Source organism: Fringilla coelebs, assembly GCF_963513975.1.
Source record: "Fringilla coelebs genome assembly, chromosome: Z".
NCBI lineage: Eukaryota > Metazoa > Chordata > Aves > Passeriformes > Fringillidae > Fringilla > Fringilla coelebs.
In genome coordinates this window covers 83,274,376-83,290,369 of record NC_140031.1, presented here as the reverse complement: position 1 = coordinate 83,290,369, position 15,994 = coordinate 83,274,376, and the positions used below count along the sequence as shown (strand labels likewise).

The 15,994-nt window shown below is 48.0% G+C and overlaps 2 protein-coding genes across 4 annotated transcripts; both read left to right on the top strand.

Moving 5' to 3' along the window:
* The first annotated feature begins 38 nt into the window (after positions 1 to 38).
* Positions 39 to 4,559, top strand: AK6 (adenylate kinase 6). 3 transcript variants are annotated; one of them, XM_084225833.1, is made up of 6 exons: positions 39 to 127; positions 658 to 750; positions 1,421 to 1,479; positions 3,106 to 3,251; positions 3,342 to 3,545; positions 4,202 to 4,559. In XM_084225833.1, exons 1-5 carry the CDS (start codon positions 100 to 102, stop codon positions 3,529 to 3,531), a joined length of 516 nt encoding a protein of 171 aa, XP_084081959.1. In that variant the 5' UTR covers positions 39 to 99; the 3' UTR covers positions 3,532 to 3,545; positions 4,202 to 4,559. The 3 variants fall into 3 exon arrangements, with proteins under 3 accessions (XP_084081959.1, XP_084081958.1, XP_084081957.1); XM_084225832.1 differs by having other exon boundaries at positions 3,342 to 3,537; positions 4,202 to 4,556; XM_084225831.1 differs by having other exon boundaries at positions 3,342 to 4,555.
* Positions 4,560 to 5,127: 568 nt separating this feature from the next.
* On the top strand, positions 5,128 to 15,503 carry CCDC125 (coiled-coil domain containing 125; the record flags this gene model as incomplete). Its single annotated transcript, XM_084224743.1, has 11 exons — positions 5,128 to 5,484; positions 6,575 to 6,633; positions 7,224 to 7,310; positions 8,132 to 8,209; positions 8,863 to 8,948; positions 10,537 to 10,619; positions 11,166 to 11,278; positions 12,142 to 12,249; positions 13,208 to 13,376; positions 14,531 to 14,664; positions 15,195 to 15,503. Exons 1-11 carry the CDS (start codon positions 5,214 to 5,216, stop codon positions 15,501 to 15,503), a joined length of 1,497 nt encoding a protein of 498 aa, XP_084080869.1. The 5' UTR covers positions 5,128 to 5,213.
* Positions 15,504 to 15,994: the final 491 nt, after the last annotated feature.

The following is a 15,994-nucleotide window of genomic DNA, read 5'->3' as shown; positions in this document are numbered from 1 at the left end:
GCTGTCCGCGCCGCGCCGGGCAGCGCCGTGACGCCATCGGCGCGCGCGGCGGCGGCGGAGGCCCCCGCGCACGTGTCTCCAAGGCGACGGGCGGCGGCCATGCGGCGGCCCAACCTGCTGATCACCGGTGGGCACCGCGGCACGGCCCGGCCGGGCACGGCACGGCACGGTCCGGCCCGGCCCGGGGGGCTGCGGGGTGTGTGGGCCCTGGCCCGGCCCGAGGGGATTCGGGGCGCGGGGTCCCAGCCCGGCGGGATTTGGGGTCGGGGCCCGGCCCATCACAGCCCGGGGCGGTTCCGGTGTGGGGCAGCAGCCTGGCTGTCTGGGGTGTGGGTCGCAGCCCGCGGTGGTTTTGCAGCTCCCCTCCCTCATGAGGAAGTGGGGCTCCTCCGTGTTAGCTGAGGGTTTTCGAGGGAGGGCAGGTTCCCCTCGGGTCCCGCACGCTGTGACAGACGTTCCTGCTCACAGTCCGAGTTCTCTCCCTGTTTTCCCGTTTCACTGCCCTCGCCTGTTTCTCTTTGTCCTGCGGCTTTTTGCCCCTGTTCATGCCGTGAACTCTCCGGTGTGGGCTGTCAGAAGGCTCCAGGTCACCTGGCAGGGGCTGTCTGTGCGGACCTGCAGCTCTCCCCTTACCTTTGGCCGTGGTTTGTTCTGCAGGCACGCCGGGAGTTGGGAAAACCACGCTGGGAAAGGAGCTGGCATCCAGAGCTGGGCTGAGCTACGTCAACGTGGGGGACCTGGCCAAGGAAGGTGCTGTGTGACAGCAGCCCCCGAGCTGTGACATGGGGACACTGCTGGGCTGCCTCGGGCCCTGGGAGCCCCTGCACACCTGTCTGGGACGGCTGGGCTGGGCTGTGGGAGAGGAGAAGGCTCTGGAGAGCTGAGAGCCCCTGGCAGGGCATGGAGGGGCTGCAGGAGAGCTGCAGAGGGACTGGGGACAAGGATGGAGGGACAGGACACAGGGAATGGCTCCCACTGCCAGAGGGCAGGGCTGGATGGGATCTTGGCAATGAGGAATTGTTCCCTGGCAGGGTGGGCAGCCCTGGCACAGGGTGCCCAGAGCAGCTGGGGCTGCCCCTGCATCCCTGGCAGTGCCCAAGGCCAGGCTGGACACTGGGACAGTGGCAGGTGTCCCTGCCATGGCAGGGGTGGGGCTGGGTGGGCTCTGAGCTCCCTTCCAGCCCACACCCACCTGTGGTTCTGTGCATTAAATGAATTTTCCTTCAGCAGGTGTGTCTGTAGTAGCATACTTGGTGCTAAGTAATAAATAACAAACTCATCCTTAGATGCAATTGTAAACAAAGTGTTCCCTACCCTGAACTCTGCCTTTTGCCTGCAATCTCCCGAGACAAAACAGAAATGTGAATTATTGTGGTGACTGCTGTGGTGCCAGCAAACACCTGTGACCTCTGTGCTGCAGGAGAGCTCTACGAGGGCTTTGATGAGGAGTACAACTGCCCCATCTTGGATGAGGACAGGGTGAGTGCAGCCAGGGCCACCCCTCTGCTCTCTGTGCAGTGCAGGGCAGGGCAGGTGAGCCCCCCTGCTCTCTGTGCAGTGCAGGTGAGCCCCCCTGCTCTCTGTGCAGTGCAGGTGAGCCCCTCTGCTCTCTGTGCAGTGCAGGTGAGCCCCCCTGCTCTCTGTGCAGTGCAGGTAAGCCCCCCTCTCTCTCATTCTCTGTCTCTGCAGTTCCAGGTGAGTCCCCCTTTCTCTCTTTCTCCCTCTCTCTGTGCAGTGCAGGTGAGCCCCCCCTCTCTCATTCTCTCTCTGTGCAGTCCAGGTGAGCTCCCCTCTCTCTCATTCTCTCTCTGTGCAGTGCAGGTGAGCCCCCCTCTCTCTCATTCTCTCTCTCATTCTCTCTCTCATTCTCTCTCTCATTCTCTCTCTCATTCTCTCTCTCATTCTCTCTCTCATTCTCTCTCTCATTCTCTCTCTCATTCTCTCTCTCATTCTCTCTCTCATTCTCTCTCTCTCTCTGTGCAGTGCAGGTGAGCCCCCTCTCTCTCATTCTCTCTCTGTGCAGTCCAGGTGAGCTCCCCTCTCTCTCATTCTCTCTCTGTGCAGTCCAGGTGAGCCCCCCTCTCTCTCATTCTCTCTCTCATTCTCTCTCTCATTCTCTCTCTCATTCTCTCTCTCATTCTCTCTCTCATTCTCTCTCTCATTCTCTCTCTCATTCTCTCTCTCATTCTCTCTCTCTCTCTGTGCAGTGCAGGTGAGCCCCCCTCTCTCTCATTCTCCCTCTCTGTGCAGTTCCAGGTGAGCCCCCCTCTCTCTCATTCTCTGTCTCTGCAGTTCCAGGTGAGCCCCCCTCTCTCTCATTCTCTCTCTCTGTGCAGTGCAGGTGAGCCCCCCTCTCTCTCATTCTCTCTCTCTGTGCAGTTCAGGTGAGCCCCCTCTCTCTCATTCTCTCTCTCATTCTCTCTCTCTCTCTCTCTGTGCAGTGCAGGTGAGCCCCCCTCTCTCTCATTCTCTCTCTTATTCTCTCTCTCATTCTCTCTCTCTTTCTCCCTCTCTCTGTGCAGTGCAGGTGAGCCCCCCTCTCTCTTATTCTCTCTCTCTCTGCAGTTCCAGGTGAGCCTCCTCTCTCTCATTCTCTCTCTCTCTCTGTGCAGTGCAGGTGAGCCCCCCTCTCTCATTCTCTCCCTTTCTCTCTGCAGTTCCAGGTGAGCCTCCTCTCTCTCATTCTCTCTCCCTCTCTCTGTGCAGTGCAGGTGAGCCCCCCTCTCTCTCATTCTCTGTCTCTGCAGTTCCAGGTGAGCCCCCCTCTCTCTCATTCTCTCTCTCTGTGCAGTGCAGGTGAGCCCCCCTCTCTCATTCTCTCCCTCTCTCTCTGCAGTTCCAGGTGAGCCCCTCTCTCTCTCATTCTCTCTCATTCTCTCTCTCTCTGCAGTTCCAGGTGAGCCCCCTCTCTCTCTCTTTCTCCCTCTCTCTGTGCAGTGCAGGTGAGCCCCCCTCTCTCTCTCTTTCTCCCTCTCTCTGTGCAGTGCAGGTGAGCCCCCCTCTCTCATTCTCCGTCTCTCTCTGCAGTTCCAGGTGAGCCGTTCTGTGCCGCTGTGCAGTGCAGTGCAGGTGAGGCTGAGCTCTCCTCTGCCCCTCTCTGTGCAGGTGGTGGATGAGCTGGAGGCCAGGATGGGTGAGGGAGGGGTGATTGTGGATTACCACGGCTGCGACTTCTTCCCCGAGCGCTGGTTCCACATCGTGTTCGTGCTGCGCACAGACAACTCCTGTCTGTACGACAGGCTGCAGAGCAGGTGTGTCACCTGGGCACGGCTGCCCCCACCCAGAAACCCTCCTCAGGCTGCCTCTGTGCCTCATGCTGCCTCTTGGTGCTCTTTTTCCAGGGGATACACGGGGAAGAAGCTGCAGGACAACATTCAGTGCGAAATCTTTCAGACTCTGTATGAGGAAGCTGTGTTGTCCTATAAAAAGGAAATTGTACACCAGTTACCCAGCAACACTCCGGAGGACCTAGAGAGAAATTTGGATCAGATTATGCAATGGATTGAGCAATGGATGAAGGACAACAACTGACTTTTGGTGAAACAGTAACTGCTGGATCTCTTCGTGGGAGGGAGGGTTTGATAAATGATGTTCATAACTCTTGTATTGCAAATTAACATGAATTTTGTTGTAACTGGCTGGGGAGTAGGTTAAGATTCAGAGTAGCCAGGGTGTGAGGATGTGTAACAGCACCCTGAGAGGCAGCAGGAGAAATGATATTGATAAAACTGATACAACAGGAGAAGTGACTGAAAGCATGAAAATGGGCAGTTGTCCTGAGTAGCAGGAGCTGTGTTCAGTAAATGAGAATTCTTTACACCTTACAATTGAAACCAAACCATGAATTGCCTGTGAGAAAACTGTAAAATCCTGATAACAGGGGGCAGTCAAGGTGGTTTTGATTTCCAGAGGGCGGAACAGTGTCCTGGAAAGGAGCTGGTTTGATGCTGAGTTGTGGGAGTAAAACCTGCAATGCTCCACTGTGGGTGTGTGAGGACAATGCAGAGTGAGAGGGTTTGGTGCAGAGTGAGGCGTTGGAGGGAAAAGAAGTGATGTGAGAGTTATCTTAAAATGATTGCATGGAGCTTTGGAGATTCCTTCTTGTGTAAGGAGACATCAGCTATGAGAGCACTGGTCTGGAGTGTTAAACAATAAACTTCATTTTTCCTTTTTTCTCTGTCTTCCCCGTCCGCTGTCCCAGTCATGGGAAGATGACCCGGGAGCTGCAGGGATCCCGAGCAGCGATCTGTTCGGACTGCTGTTAAAGCCTGGGCCCCAGGGGGCAGGGCTGCACCAGGAACGGGAAACTTTCCTCAGAGAAAAGCTGCTTGGAACGAAAACCTTGTGAAAGAGTCTGTAGGAAGTACTTGCTTATAAACCCTTTATATACACGACTTTGGGTAGTAAAACAACTTTCTTGAAAAGTTCTGTTGTGAAGAGTGTTGTTGTCACATATTTACAGCTTTATTTTTTATTCCAAATGTGCTGTTGGGTTTGTTGGGTTTTTTTTTTTTGGTGACACTTGTGGAGCGATACCGCAACAGAAAAGTGATGATACTATAAACCAAAACGGTGAGAAACAGTGTGTTTCCTTGTAGAATTGTGCCAGGCATCGTGGCAGCGGGGGCAGAGGTGGCGGAGAGTCGGAAGCAGGCAGGGGGTTGTGCGGACAGCCGCGGACAATGCGAGAGCATTGCACTCACCGCCCTGGTCACCGCAGCTCGCGGGTCGGGGCCGTGCGGGACGGGGCTGTGCTGTGGGCCGCCGATAAAGGCAGGAACGAGCCAACCCCTCCTTCCTTCCCTCCTTCCTCCCTTCCCTCCTTCCTCCCTCCCGAGCCACCGCGGCCGCTCCCGGAGCCGCCCCGGGGCGGGACCGCTCCGCCGGCGGCGGCTCGCAGGTGGGTCGGGGGCTCGGGCGGGGCCGGGGGTGCCCCCAGGGCTGTGTCCCCCCCAGGTGTGTCCCCAGGTGTCCCCTCAGGTGTCCCCCCGGGCCGGGGTCTCACCGCGGGCGGCAGCGGGGGTTCGGCAGCCCCGGCTCCCGCAGCCTCGCGTCTCCCTCTCGGCGCTTGTCCTGCTGCTGTAAACGCGGAGCTTTCCTGTTTTTCCAGATGAAATCTGGCCTTGCGGGAGGCGCTGTTCACCGTAGGTGAGGGGCCCTCGGTCAGGAAAAAACCCCAAACCAACCGAAAACCCGAAAAAACCCAGGAGAAGATGGAGGAAGCAGAAGAGGATGACATGACATGTGGAGACCTGGGAAATGGACTGGGGAGAAGACCGGGAGGTGTTTATGACGGGGGAAACGTACACAATTCCTATTCAGTTAGATCTAGGAAGGGATCTGGAAAGACTTGTAATTCCCTCTTGTCAGCAAAGGTAGCAGAAGAAAGCGATGCCGCAGCTCTTCCTGCTCCAAAACGAAACAGCTTTTACGATGGATCACTCAGAAAACCTGCCTCTAGTTCCACACGGCAGAATAGCTGTGGTAAGAGTAATTTGGAAGTTAATTATTCACCATACGAAAGACTCTTGTTAGTGGAAATGAGCCATTCAGCTGCCTCACAAGGTGCCATGAAGTTTAATTGCCTAAATCCCTGAAGGGCTTGGTGCCTGCTGGGATCCTCCAGCTTCCTCCCAGAACATGAGCAGCAGAATTGCTTCTCAGTGGTGAAGGCAGTGACCATTCTTAGTGTAAAACGTCCAGTTTTAAAGTGTTTAATTTTGCATTTGAAAGCGACATTTATCAGAGAGCATCCCGTGGTGGGTGTACCGGCATGGGTTTGGCTGTGCCTGTGAAACTGGGTGGCAGTGCTTGGATTCCTGCTTTCAGTCAGTTAAAATCTTCCTACAGACAAATCCTAAAGCTTATAGCTAAATATTCAAAATCTTATTTGTCCTTTAGTTGAAATTAGTGAATTGGCTTATGTTAGGGGTTAGGAAGTAGTTTTTAGAACCTGTATAGGCATTCATCTTCCTTTTTTGTGAAGGCAATGCTGCTGTGAAAACAATCAAACGTAGGCAAATGGTGTTCATTGCAGTCTGGCTGATCTCCTGTCAATCTTTAATATTTTGGCTGAGGTATTTCTGTGTAACTTACTTATTTCTCTCCTTTAAACAATTCCCTGTTATCCTTCCTACAGTAAGCTGAGCTATCTCTTCCTCCTGAAAATTGCCCCTACTTCTAAATAGTGCTAGCTGTTGTTCTGAGTGTGGATGTTGAAAAGTTACAATCAGAAAAGAATCTAAAGAATTAATTTTGTTTTCAATCATGATGACAATTTTGTTGGCTTTATTTTAAAGGAAGTTATAAAATGTTTGTCTTTACTTTATGTCTCTTTACAACAAACATTTTCCCCCATTTCACTTCTTCAGCTGTGAAGCAACGTGTTTGAACCTCGTATTGATGTGTTTCTTAAATCTGATTATTAGCTCCACAAGAAAAAAACCCCACAACACAAAGATGAAAATTCACCTTTGTATGTTACCTGATTTCAGGGTAAAATCCTCACCTTTTTTTTTTTTTAATTTAAATGTCACAATATCTTGTCATTTATTATCTTCTATTGATCCTACAGAATCTAATACTGAAGTATCAAATGAGGAACTGAAGCAACAGCTTCGGGAAGCTCTGGAGGTTGGTAACAGTGGCCAGGGTGCTGCTCTCCAAATCTGCATTTTCTATCCATGTAGCAAGAGGATCTTGGCATGCTGGGAGATTTGGGTGCACCCCGATTCTTGGAATTACAGCAGGAGTTGGAAGCTTCATTAAATTGTATGTCAGGAAATTGTAGTGTGAGGTGTACTTTATATTCTGGGGGGTTTATTTACAAAATATTTTTAAGGATGGAGAGAATATTGAAGGTACTGTTACAATTTTCTAGCAGATGTTTATGTTTTATTAAGCTTTGGGGCTTGAAAATGTGTAGTGTAACCAGTCTTTGGATTTTTAGTCTGCATGTTTGTTGAAAGGTAGTTAACAGTATATTTTTATTTTACTGTGGTTAAATGTAAGTGCTGGCATCACAGCCAACTGACTTCAGCTGTAAAAATACACCTTCCACATCCACTGTATTCTCTGACCTCAGGTGAGCCCATGGAATGACATCATGCAGGTAAAACAGAGGTTTGTGTTTTGAGGAGGGCAAATTTACATCGGTTTTACAGCCCAATCTTATCAGGATTACCTTGGCTTTTACTCAGTGTATCTACTTTGCTTCACCTCAGGAACTTGAAATTCTGAAAGTTGAGCTTGAAGCATCTCAAAGACAGCTTGAAGGAAAAGATGAAGCCCTAAGAATCCTGCAGAGCATGGTAGGAGCTGTTCAGAAATCTCTTGCTGGTAACAAGGAAAACAGAGGAAATCTGCTACTATTCCTCATCAAAACCTCAGACACCTTTAGGCCTTCCCAGGGCTGCAATTTACATCATTGAGTCTGCAGGTGTCTACAGACTTGCCTCTACAATTTACTGCAACTAGGGTGTTATTTAAGAAGACTTTAGTGTTGTAGCAATTCTTATAATTTTAGCTTTGACAATCCTTGAGGATTTATCTACTAAAGATAAAATTAAGGCCTTTTTCCAGTCCCTTATATTGAAGATTTAGGCAGTGCTTGGAATTCTGCTGCCAAGCATGACTATTTTGAGTTGGCTGCTCCATCTGCTGCCCCAGAGGACAGTGTGCCTTAAATGTCAGGTCGTTCTTTTGTTCACCATTTGTAGCATTTTTATTCTCTTTCATAACAAATGGTACCGAAATCAGTTCCAGGAATTTAGCCTACTTACATAACCCATTTCCAGTTGTGTGGTTTCTACCATCACATATTTGTAGCCAGTTAGGCCTGGATCAGAGCTTAGGTGTGTTCAAGGTGTGATTTCGTGCAGGAGCCCTGAAGAAGACACAGTCTCAAGCTGAATGATGCTGTACTCTCAGCAGCAGAGGTTCTGGGATTGAAACCCAAAAAGTTTGTTGTGCCAGTTGGACCTGAGATCAGAACCTCTGGGGCTCACGAGGAGGCTGCTGGTGTTTGTAACTCTGCACTCACAGTGTGAAACTGAAAATTAACTCAGTTTAATCACAGTGTTTGACAGAGTTGCATTTTGGGTTGTGCTTTGGTTGTTTGTTGATTTTGCAGGCAGTATTTGATAAAGCCACGAGCCACACAAAAGCAATGCTTCAGAAAACTGAGGAAGAAAAGAGGACTCTAGAGAAGGTAAGTGTGGGTGTTTCCCTCACACAGAGAAGCCCACGGCAATTAAAAAGGTGTTATCAGACTGTCTGTTTAAATCAGTGCATACCTGACATTAATTCCAGGGGTTTTGTAAAAGGAATTCCTGTTCCCTTTTAGTAGAAAGGGAAATATTAATTTATCTCTTTGGATCTAGGCCTTTTCATGCTATAATAATAACATTGGAAGACTCCCAGAGCTCCTGCTGTACTTTGAGCTGGTGTTGGATGAGGGTTTCAGTTGCCCAGAGTGAGCTGCACAGCTCCTCAGGGGCTCAGCTGAGGCTTCCAGGGACCCTGAGTGCCCAGTTTCAGGAAGGAAGGAGGAGGCAGGTGGTGTACAGCTCCCTTGTTAAACTGAGTTTTTGCTTTGTTCCTCCTGCTGCTGCTCTGTTCCACATCATGGGGGTGGGACAGCCTGGGTTTGTCTTTGTTGGAGGCCTCTGGAAGGAGTAGTTCTGGACAGAGACTGGAGTCCCTAGGCCAGTGGTGCAGAAACTTCGGTGTCTGGTACCAAATTTGTTATTTGTTACTTGATCTCAGATTGTCACTGAGATCTCTGCCAAATCCAAGCACCCCTGGCACCCTTCTGAGGGGAACCCTGTGATGAGCTACTGCAAGTTTGTTTTGTTTCCACAGGAAATAAGTATTTTGCAGTGGGAAATTGAATTTGATCAGGACAGATTTAAAAACATAGAAGACACCTGGACAGAAAAATATGACAGGTATTTGGCTTACACTGTGTATCACTGGGGTTTTTGTTTGATTTTTAAAATTGCACTGAGTGCTCTATGTCATCTGTTATGTGTTCCAAACTTGCTTCCTCAGGTTCTTTAGGGGCTTTGTGTTTTCCCAATTCTCTTCGAAATTCTGGAACATTTTGATTTTTCACACTAGTCACGTTTGTATTTTTCAATTAAAACTTATAGATGTATTGTCCTGATTTCTTTTAGATGTCTGTAGGCTGGCTTTGCTAGGCTGAGTTTTTCTTAATCATATGATGTTAGCGAGCTGGGGACTGATTATCCTTATTTACCTTAACCATAAATGAGGCAGAGAAAATAATGGTATATGCATGCATGTGGAAATACAATTTCCTGGTTAATAATTTCTTTATTGTCTGGCACTGTAGGTCTGGGCATGAGTACAGGTAAAATGCAGTGCCTCAGAGAGAGGCTGATCAAGAGGTTCTTTGTTAAACAGGAGTCACACTGGGTGGACAGCAGGTGTGGCTGGGCAAGAGGAATGTGCCAGAGGCACTAAACTAATTATGCAGAGCAGACCTTGAGAGATGGGACCAGCAGGCTCGCTCATTTGCATGTAGAAATTGTATCTCTGAAGTCTACCTCTCAGAGCTGTTACTGTCATTATTTGTTATTATTATTGCTGTTTTTACAATTCAGAATGTGTTAAATATGTTTCAGCTTTGAATTAAAGAATTAGCCGCAAGTTTACAAACTGTTCCAGAGGCACATTTGCCAAGGGATGCCTCTTGAAAGGCTCTCTGGCTTTCCTAACTGAGTAGGTTGGAAATGTGGCTGTGCAGTTTGGAGCCACAAAACTGCTGTTGGCTGGTGGAAGACACAGACATGGCTTCAGAAAGCTGACAGCCAGGGGCTCAGTCTGCTTTGCACAACAGCTCTTATTTTTCTGATAGTTTTCTGACACCTGAGGCAGCAGGACAAGAAGAATGTGCATTTTCCTTTGGTTTTTTCCAAGTGAAATAATTCAGACTAGACTGCATTTACTGAGAGCTGAGATGCACCAAATAAATTGTATTGCTTTGACATTTAGGACGTCGGATTGCCACTGTTCTGTTCAAGAGGGAAATGCTTCAAGGAAAAATGCATTATCAGTCTGTGTTGTGTGTTCTCACGTTGCAACACCTGAAGGCACAGCTGTTCCTGAAAACAGGATTCAGACTACAGGAAGTTTACAGACCAGAGCTGCCACTCCTCTAATAGTCACTTTTGTTCCTTCAAGGAAATAGGAAATTTCTAGCAAGTGTTTCAGAGGTTCATCATTACCAATTTCTTTGCATTTCTAATGGAAATGTGGCACTTACACTCATCTCTTGTTAAACCTATGGGCATTGCCTAATTACATGTGAATGGTTTGGGTTTTTTTTTAATTTATATCTAGTACTTGACTCCTTTTACTTTTGGGTTTTTTTATTTCATCTTTCAAGTAATCATAACTTTAATTTGCGGAACTATTAGATACCATGTTTTAACAGGTTATTTTTTAAATTATCGAGTGCCCACTTAAAAACCTTTTTAAGATTATAATAAAGCCATCTTCTGACTTCTACAGGATATACTGTGAAAATGCAGCTCTTAAGGAAGCATTGAAACTGAGGACAGAAGAAGTTAAAACACTTAAGGCTGAAAATGCAAGTAAGCCAGCAGCAGCTATTCATCTGAATACACTGTTTTTCAGGAATAAATCAGGTTTTAGCTGTGATGGAAGATTCCTGTGGGGATCAGTGTCTTGTTCCTGGCAGCTGATCTTAGTGGATATGCAGAAGCCTGGAAATTAAACTGGAAAGCAGCCAGGGCAGCCACTGAATCAGAAGACTCAAGTCCCTTTCCTTCATTTTTGCCTTCCAAAAAGCTTTGCAATAGCTGACTTGAATCATCACTTGCCCAATGTTGTGCTGTTCTAAATGGGAGGCTGCCTGACTTTGGAGTGTACACCCAGACGGGCACTCAGTCCTGAGGCAGAGCAATACAGGAAATGCTCTCTCTCTAAGTGGGCCATTACTTCTGGGAGAACACACAAGGAGAAACAACTGGGAGATGAGTTTCTCCTTCTACACTCTCATCTTGTTCCCAAACTGATGCTTGACTGTAAAACTGCTTCATTTAGGTGTCGTTGAACTCAGAAATGAAGCAATCGGAGCAGGAGATATTTGTAATCTCTTTCTTTGTTTTATTTTGTAGTCCTGAACCAGCAGTGCTTGGAATTCCTTGCAATGCTAGATATGAAACAACAGAAAGTTTTTCAGGAGAACATGTTGAACAAAAGTGACATCACTGATTTCACAGCTCTTGAAGTAAGTGTTGCCTATGTGTTTTTCCAAATGGCTGCTTCACAGATATGTTTGCGTACAAAATAGACAAAGAAAAATCATTGCTCATTACATATCCTTTTATTGGAACCCATTTTTAGCTAATTAGCACATGCCTTTGCATGCCTGTTAATGTTTTCTTCTTCCTGGTCCACCTTGCAAAGAAGGATCAGGCAGGAGAAGGCATCAGGCTGTTTTCACAATGTGTATTCTATGACTGGCTTTTTGCAAATATTAAAAGGATTATTATAAGTTATGTTAGAAACTGATGCTGTATTAATTTTCTTAAGTAGTGTGTTAAATATAGTTTTAGGTTATAACATAAGGTTAAAATAGAAACTATGCTTTGTAGGATGTTTTTTTCCTAAAGAAAGGACTCACAGTGAGATAGCAGCCACAGGACACCTAAATCCAAGAAAGAGAATTTATTGCTCCATTATCAGGAGAAAGGAACTTCTTCCTGCCTTGCTCAGCCATTCTTAATCAGGCTCATGAGGAAGAAGCTGACAGTGCCCAGACAGAATCCTGTGTTTGAATGGAATTGATGCATCATGTATGAGGTGTATGAATATGCAACAGGCTGTTGCTTTTAAGGGTTAATCCTCTGATAATGTGGGTCCTTTTTGGGCTTACTTTACCCAGAAAAGGTACCTGGACTGTCCCTAACTCTTTGTTTCTATTGTCTTGTATTGTCCTAATCCACATTGTCCAAATTATTATTGCTCTAATCATATTGCAATTTTCTAACCATGTTATTACTATTAAACTTTTAAAATTTTAACAACAAGTGATTGGTGTTTTTCACACCTCTGTGAGCAGATGCTGACCTCTGGCTTCTTTGTTTCCAGCTGGCAGTGCTGGGAGCCTGCACCTGCAGTCCTGCTGAGGGGCAGCCCTGCCCCTGTGCCAGAGTGGCAGCTCTCACTCGGAAGCAGCTCCTTCATCTCAAGCAAGAGGTGAGGAGGCCAGGCAGGGTGAGGATGAGGAGGGGGTGCTCCTGCACCAGTCCAAACAGAGCCAGAAACACCCAGGCAGTGCTTACACAAACTCTCACAACCGCAATGCTGCTCAAAATACTGTAAAGTTTGTTTGCAGTGCTTGTAATGCCATAACTTTTGCTGGTAGAAAAAAATTAATTCTATCTACTTAGCTTTACTAGTTTAAAAAAAAATATTTTTGCATTCTTTTTCTTTCTCCCCTTTTTTTTTAATCTGAAAAAAGAGAGCACACCTTAAGTGTGTGCTCTCCATGAATATAGACACTGTGCATGTGGACTGGCCCTGAACCTTTCCCTTCCTTCCTGGCAGTGCATTTCACCCCTCCCTTGTTGGCATCTGGTACTCAGCTAGTGCAGCAAGCTGATCTTGCTGGAAAATACCTGTTTACCTCACACTTAAATCAGTGACATGAATTCCAGGCCCTTAATTTTTTTCTATTTAGTGAAATTGTGTGGATTTAGAATTTTTCTTCTGTTTTGTATTTGACTCAGCGAATGTGATAGCCATCCTTGTGGTCCTGCTGCAGAACTTCCAGTTGGCTAACTGGCTTTGAAAATAGGTGCTGGCCTGTCCCTTAAGATCCCTGATATGGGCTCCAATCTCCTGCTCCTTTTTCTCTTGACCTGGATGTGATGGAACACTATTTTCCTCCTCGAGCTCTTGGACATGTGCAGAGATAAATAAATACACGGAGATGATTGTGTAGGTGGCTGGGGGTGTGATCAGTTGAAGCCAATGAAGAGTAAGGACTTTAATACACGTTTCAAAATACATTTCTTTACACGTCAGGAAAACCCTTCGGTTCCTGCTACTTCTTTGATTATATTGACTTGCAATCTGTCTGTATCTTAATTTTAAATCTGCTTTTGCTTCCAACGTAGCTAACACCCTTTAAATTTTCCCTAACTAAAACCAGATGGAGAATGTGAAGAGGAGTAAGGATGAGGCGTACGTGACGGCAGATGCCTTCAGGATTGCGTTTGAGCAGCAGCTGATGCAGAGGCAGGAGCAGGCCCTGAGGCTGGCAGGAGCGCTCCAGAAGAAGGAGAGCAGATTTGGGAGCTGGAGACGCCGGCGGGGCGCCGGTAGCTGGGCAGTGTGTGTGTGTGTGGGGCTGGCTGGACGAGTGCTGGGCAGGGCTGGCAATGCCCTGAGAACAGCTGGCATCTGGCTGGCTGGGTGCCACCAGAAACTGCTCTGCTCTTGGGGTTTTGTTTCTAATGAGCTCCATGGAAGAGTTGGGAAGGGGGAGAAATGCAAAAAAAAAATTATCTTTGGAGCTTTTTTTAGCTCCAAATGGGGTATTGAGCAACCTGGTCTAGTGAAGTATGTGAAACAATAGGAGCTTCAAGGTCTCTTCTTACCCAGGCCACTTCATAATTCGCTGGAGTATACTAAACAGTTTTTTTTTCCCCTTAAGCATTTTTAGCCTTTTATTATGCATGCGTATCAGTATTTGTGTTTATTAGTGTTCTTACACTAACAGAGTTACAAAGCCCTGTGTAAAAGAGGAAGCATTCCAATCTGTGAAGTAGGAATAATTCTAATAATCTTTTATTCTTTCAAAAAAAAAAAAAAAAAAAGAAAAGGGATAAAGAGAAGTATTTAAGTGCTTACATCATGGTCAGAACCACTGCACACTTTAGGAACAGCACAATATCTTTGTTTTGACCACTGGCCAGGAGATGCCAGGCTTAGAAGTGTGGTGTGTCTCCCAGATCCCTTGGGCTCTCCTGGGGTGTAGCACTACACCAGCATAACCTTGAGTAGCTGTTTCCCCTGCACTGACACCATTGCTTTCAGGCTCTGTTACCTGGCACATCTGTTCCTTAATTTTAATGTATTTTACTATTTCTGGAATTATCACAAACTTGTAAGTAGCCTGTGTCAGACACTCTTTGTATTTTTTAGGCCACTTACGGTTTAAAAACAAACTACCATGAATTATTCTTTAACTAGAGCATCAAAAGGGTATTTTCCATAGAGCAAAAAGAATTCTCAATGTGCCCACATGTAAGGTCTGTGTAGCCTTTGTGGGACAGCAGGAGCAGTGGGAACCTGCCATGTCCCACGTAGTGGGGAGGCTGCAGCTCGTATTGCCCTTTTTTATGGGATTGTTAAATTATTTTAAAAGATTAAATTATTTTTTATGGGATCCAGGTTTACAAGTGCTTTATCCCAGAGTTGTTTTTCCCTACCTGAGCAGTTCTGCAGCTGACACACCTGTGTTTTTCCACAGAGCACGTCAAGTTGGAGGGCAGCAAGAGCAGTCTGGGGCAGAAGCTGTCCAGCCTGCTGTCGTCAGAGGGGGACTGCAGGAAGGTGGGGGAGCTGGACAGCGCTCACGAGATCCTGAGGGTGCTGATCGACCTGGTCAGTACCTGTGTCTGCATTAGGAACACACAGTCACGGAATGATTGTATTCTGGGGCTTTTCTTGAGAGCTCTGGGTGTCAGGGGTGCACACCCAAATCTGACTCTGACATGGGTTCGGACCGAACATGTTTTATATTCTATAGTTATATAACTTACATATTAGTTATTCAACTTATATTGTTCTATTGTATACATTGATTTCATCAAAGCATGGATTTCTCGTAAGCCCCTCAAACCTCTAACATAGTTTCTCATGATTCTTTAAACAATAATTATATCTAATCACATCTAACAATTATATCATTTATCATGTACTGACTACACAGGTGCAGTTTCACATGATCTAGCAAAGACAAGGCCTAACATTTCCCAGGGCCTACCTTTAACATTTTCCCAGGGCCTACCAAGCCTGACTTTCTTTCTAGCTCCCCGAATTTTCTGTGTTTTTACAATCTTTTACTATCACCTCCCCGGAGCGCACTCACAGTACCTGAACTGACCGTGTCCTGCTCTCCTTCCTCTCTGCAGGTGAACGACAAGGAGGAGGCCCTGGCGCACCAGCGCAAGGTCAGCTACATGCTGGCCCGGGCAGCGGAGGCCGGGCCGGGCCAGGCCGGGGGGCACACGGCAGGACGGTGCCGGAGCCCAGGACGGTGCCGGAGCCCAGGACGGTGCCGGAGCCCAGGACGGCTCGGAGGGCTCGGAGCCCAGCGCCCCCCGGCCGCCCCTGCCCCGAGCCGTGCCCGCCCGCCCCTCACGGGAGCGGCCGCCGCGCTGCCTAGGCCGCGCTCCTGGCCCTCAGGCATGGCTGAGGGGCTGCGTGTGCTCTCGCTCTAGTGTGGCTTTGTGGAAAAGAAGATTGTCGTGGAGACACCAGGAGCTGTGCTGTGTGTGATGGCGTCTCTGTGGGGCTGATGACAGAGTGCGGGCTCTGGGGGGAGAGGGGCGGCGGCACCAGCTCCGGAGGGGCAGGGTCTGCTGGGCCCTGGGCCTTCCCTGAGCCCAGTGCACAGGGACAGAGGGACAGTGATGTCACTGGGGGTGTGATGTCATCGGGACGGGCACAGACAGGGGCCTGCACGGGCAGGGCTGGGGACAGTGACGTCACTGTGAGCGGTATGATGTCCCTGGGACGGGCACAGACAGGGATCTGCATGGGCGGGGCTGGGGGAGTGGCAGTGATGTCACTGTGAGGGATATGATGTCACTGGGACGGTACAGATAGGGCCTGAGGTAAGCTGATAGAGTAGCAGTGATGTCACTCTGAGGGGTGTGACGTCACCGGAACAGGCAGTGAGCAGGGCCTGAGGGGGCTGATGGAGCGGCAG

Bases quoted from the DNA above. Each gene is read 5' to 3' on its own strand.
- AK6 (XM_084225833.1), top strand. From the start codon at position 100: ATGCGGCGGCCCAACCTGCTGATCACCG. The intron at 128-657 runs GTGGGCACCGCG...TTTGTTCTGCAG, and splicing joins GCCCAACCTGCTGATCACCG to GCACGCCGGGAGTTGGGAAA. The intron at 3,252-3,341 runs GTGTGTCACCTG...CTCTTTTTCCAG, and splicing joins TACGACAGGCTGCAGAGCAG to GGGATACACGGGGAAGAAGC.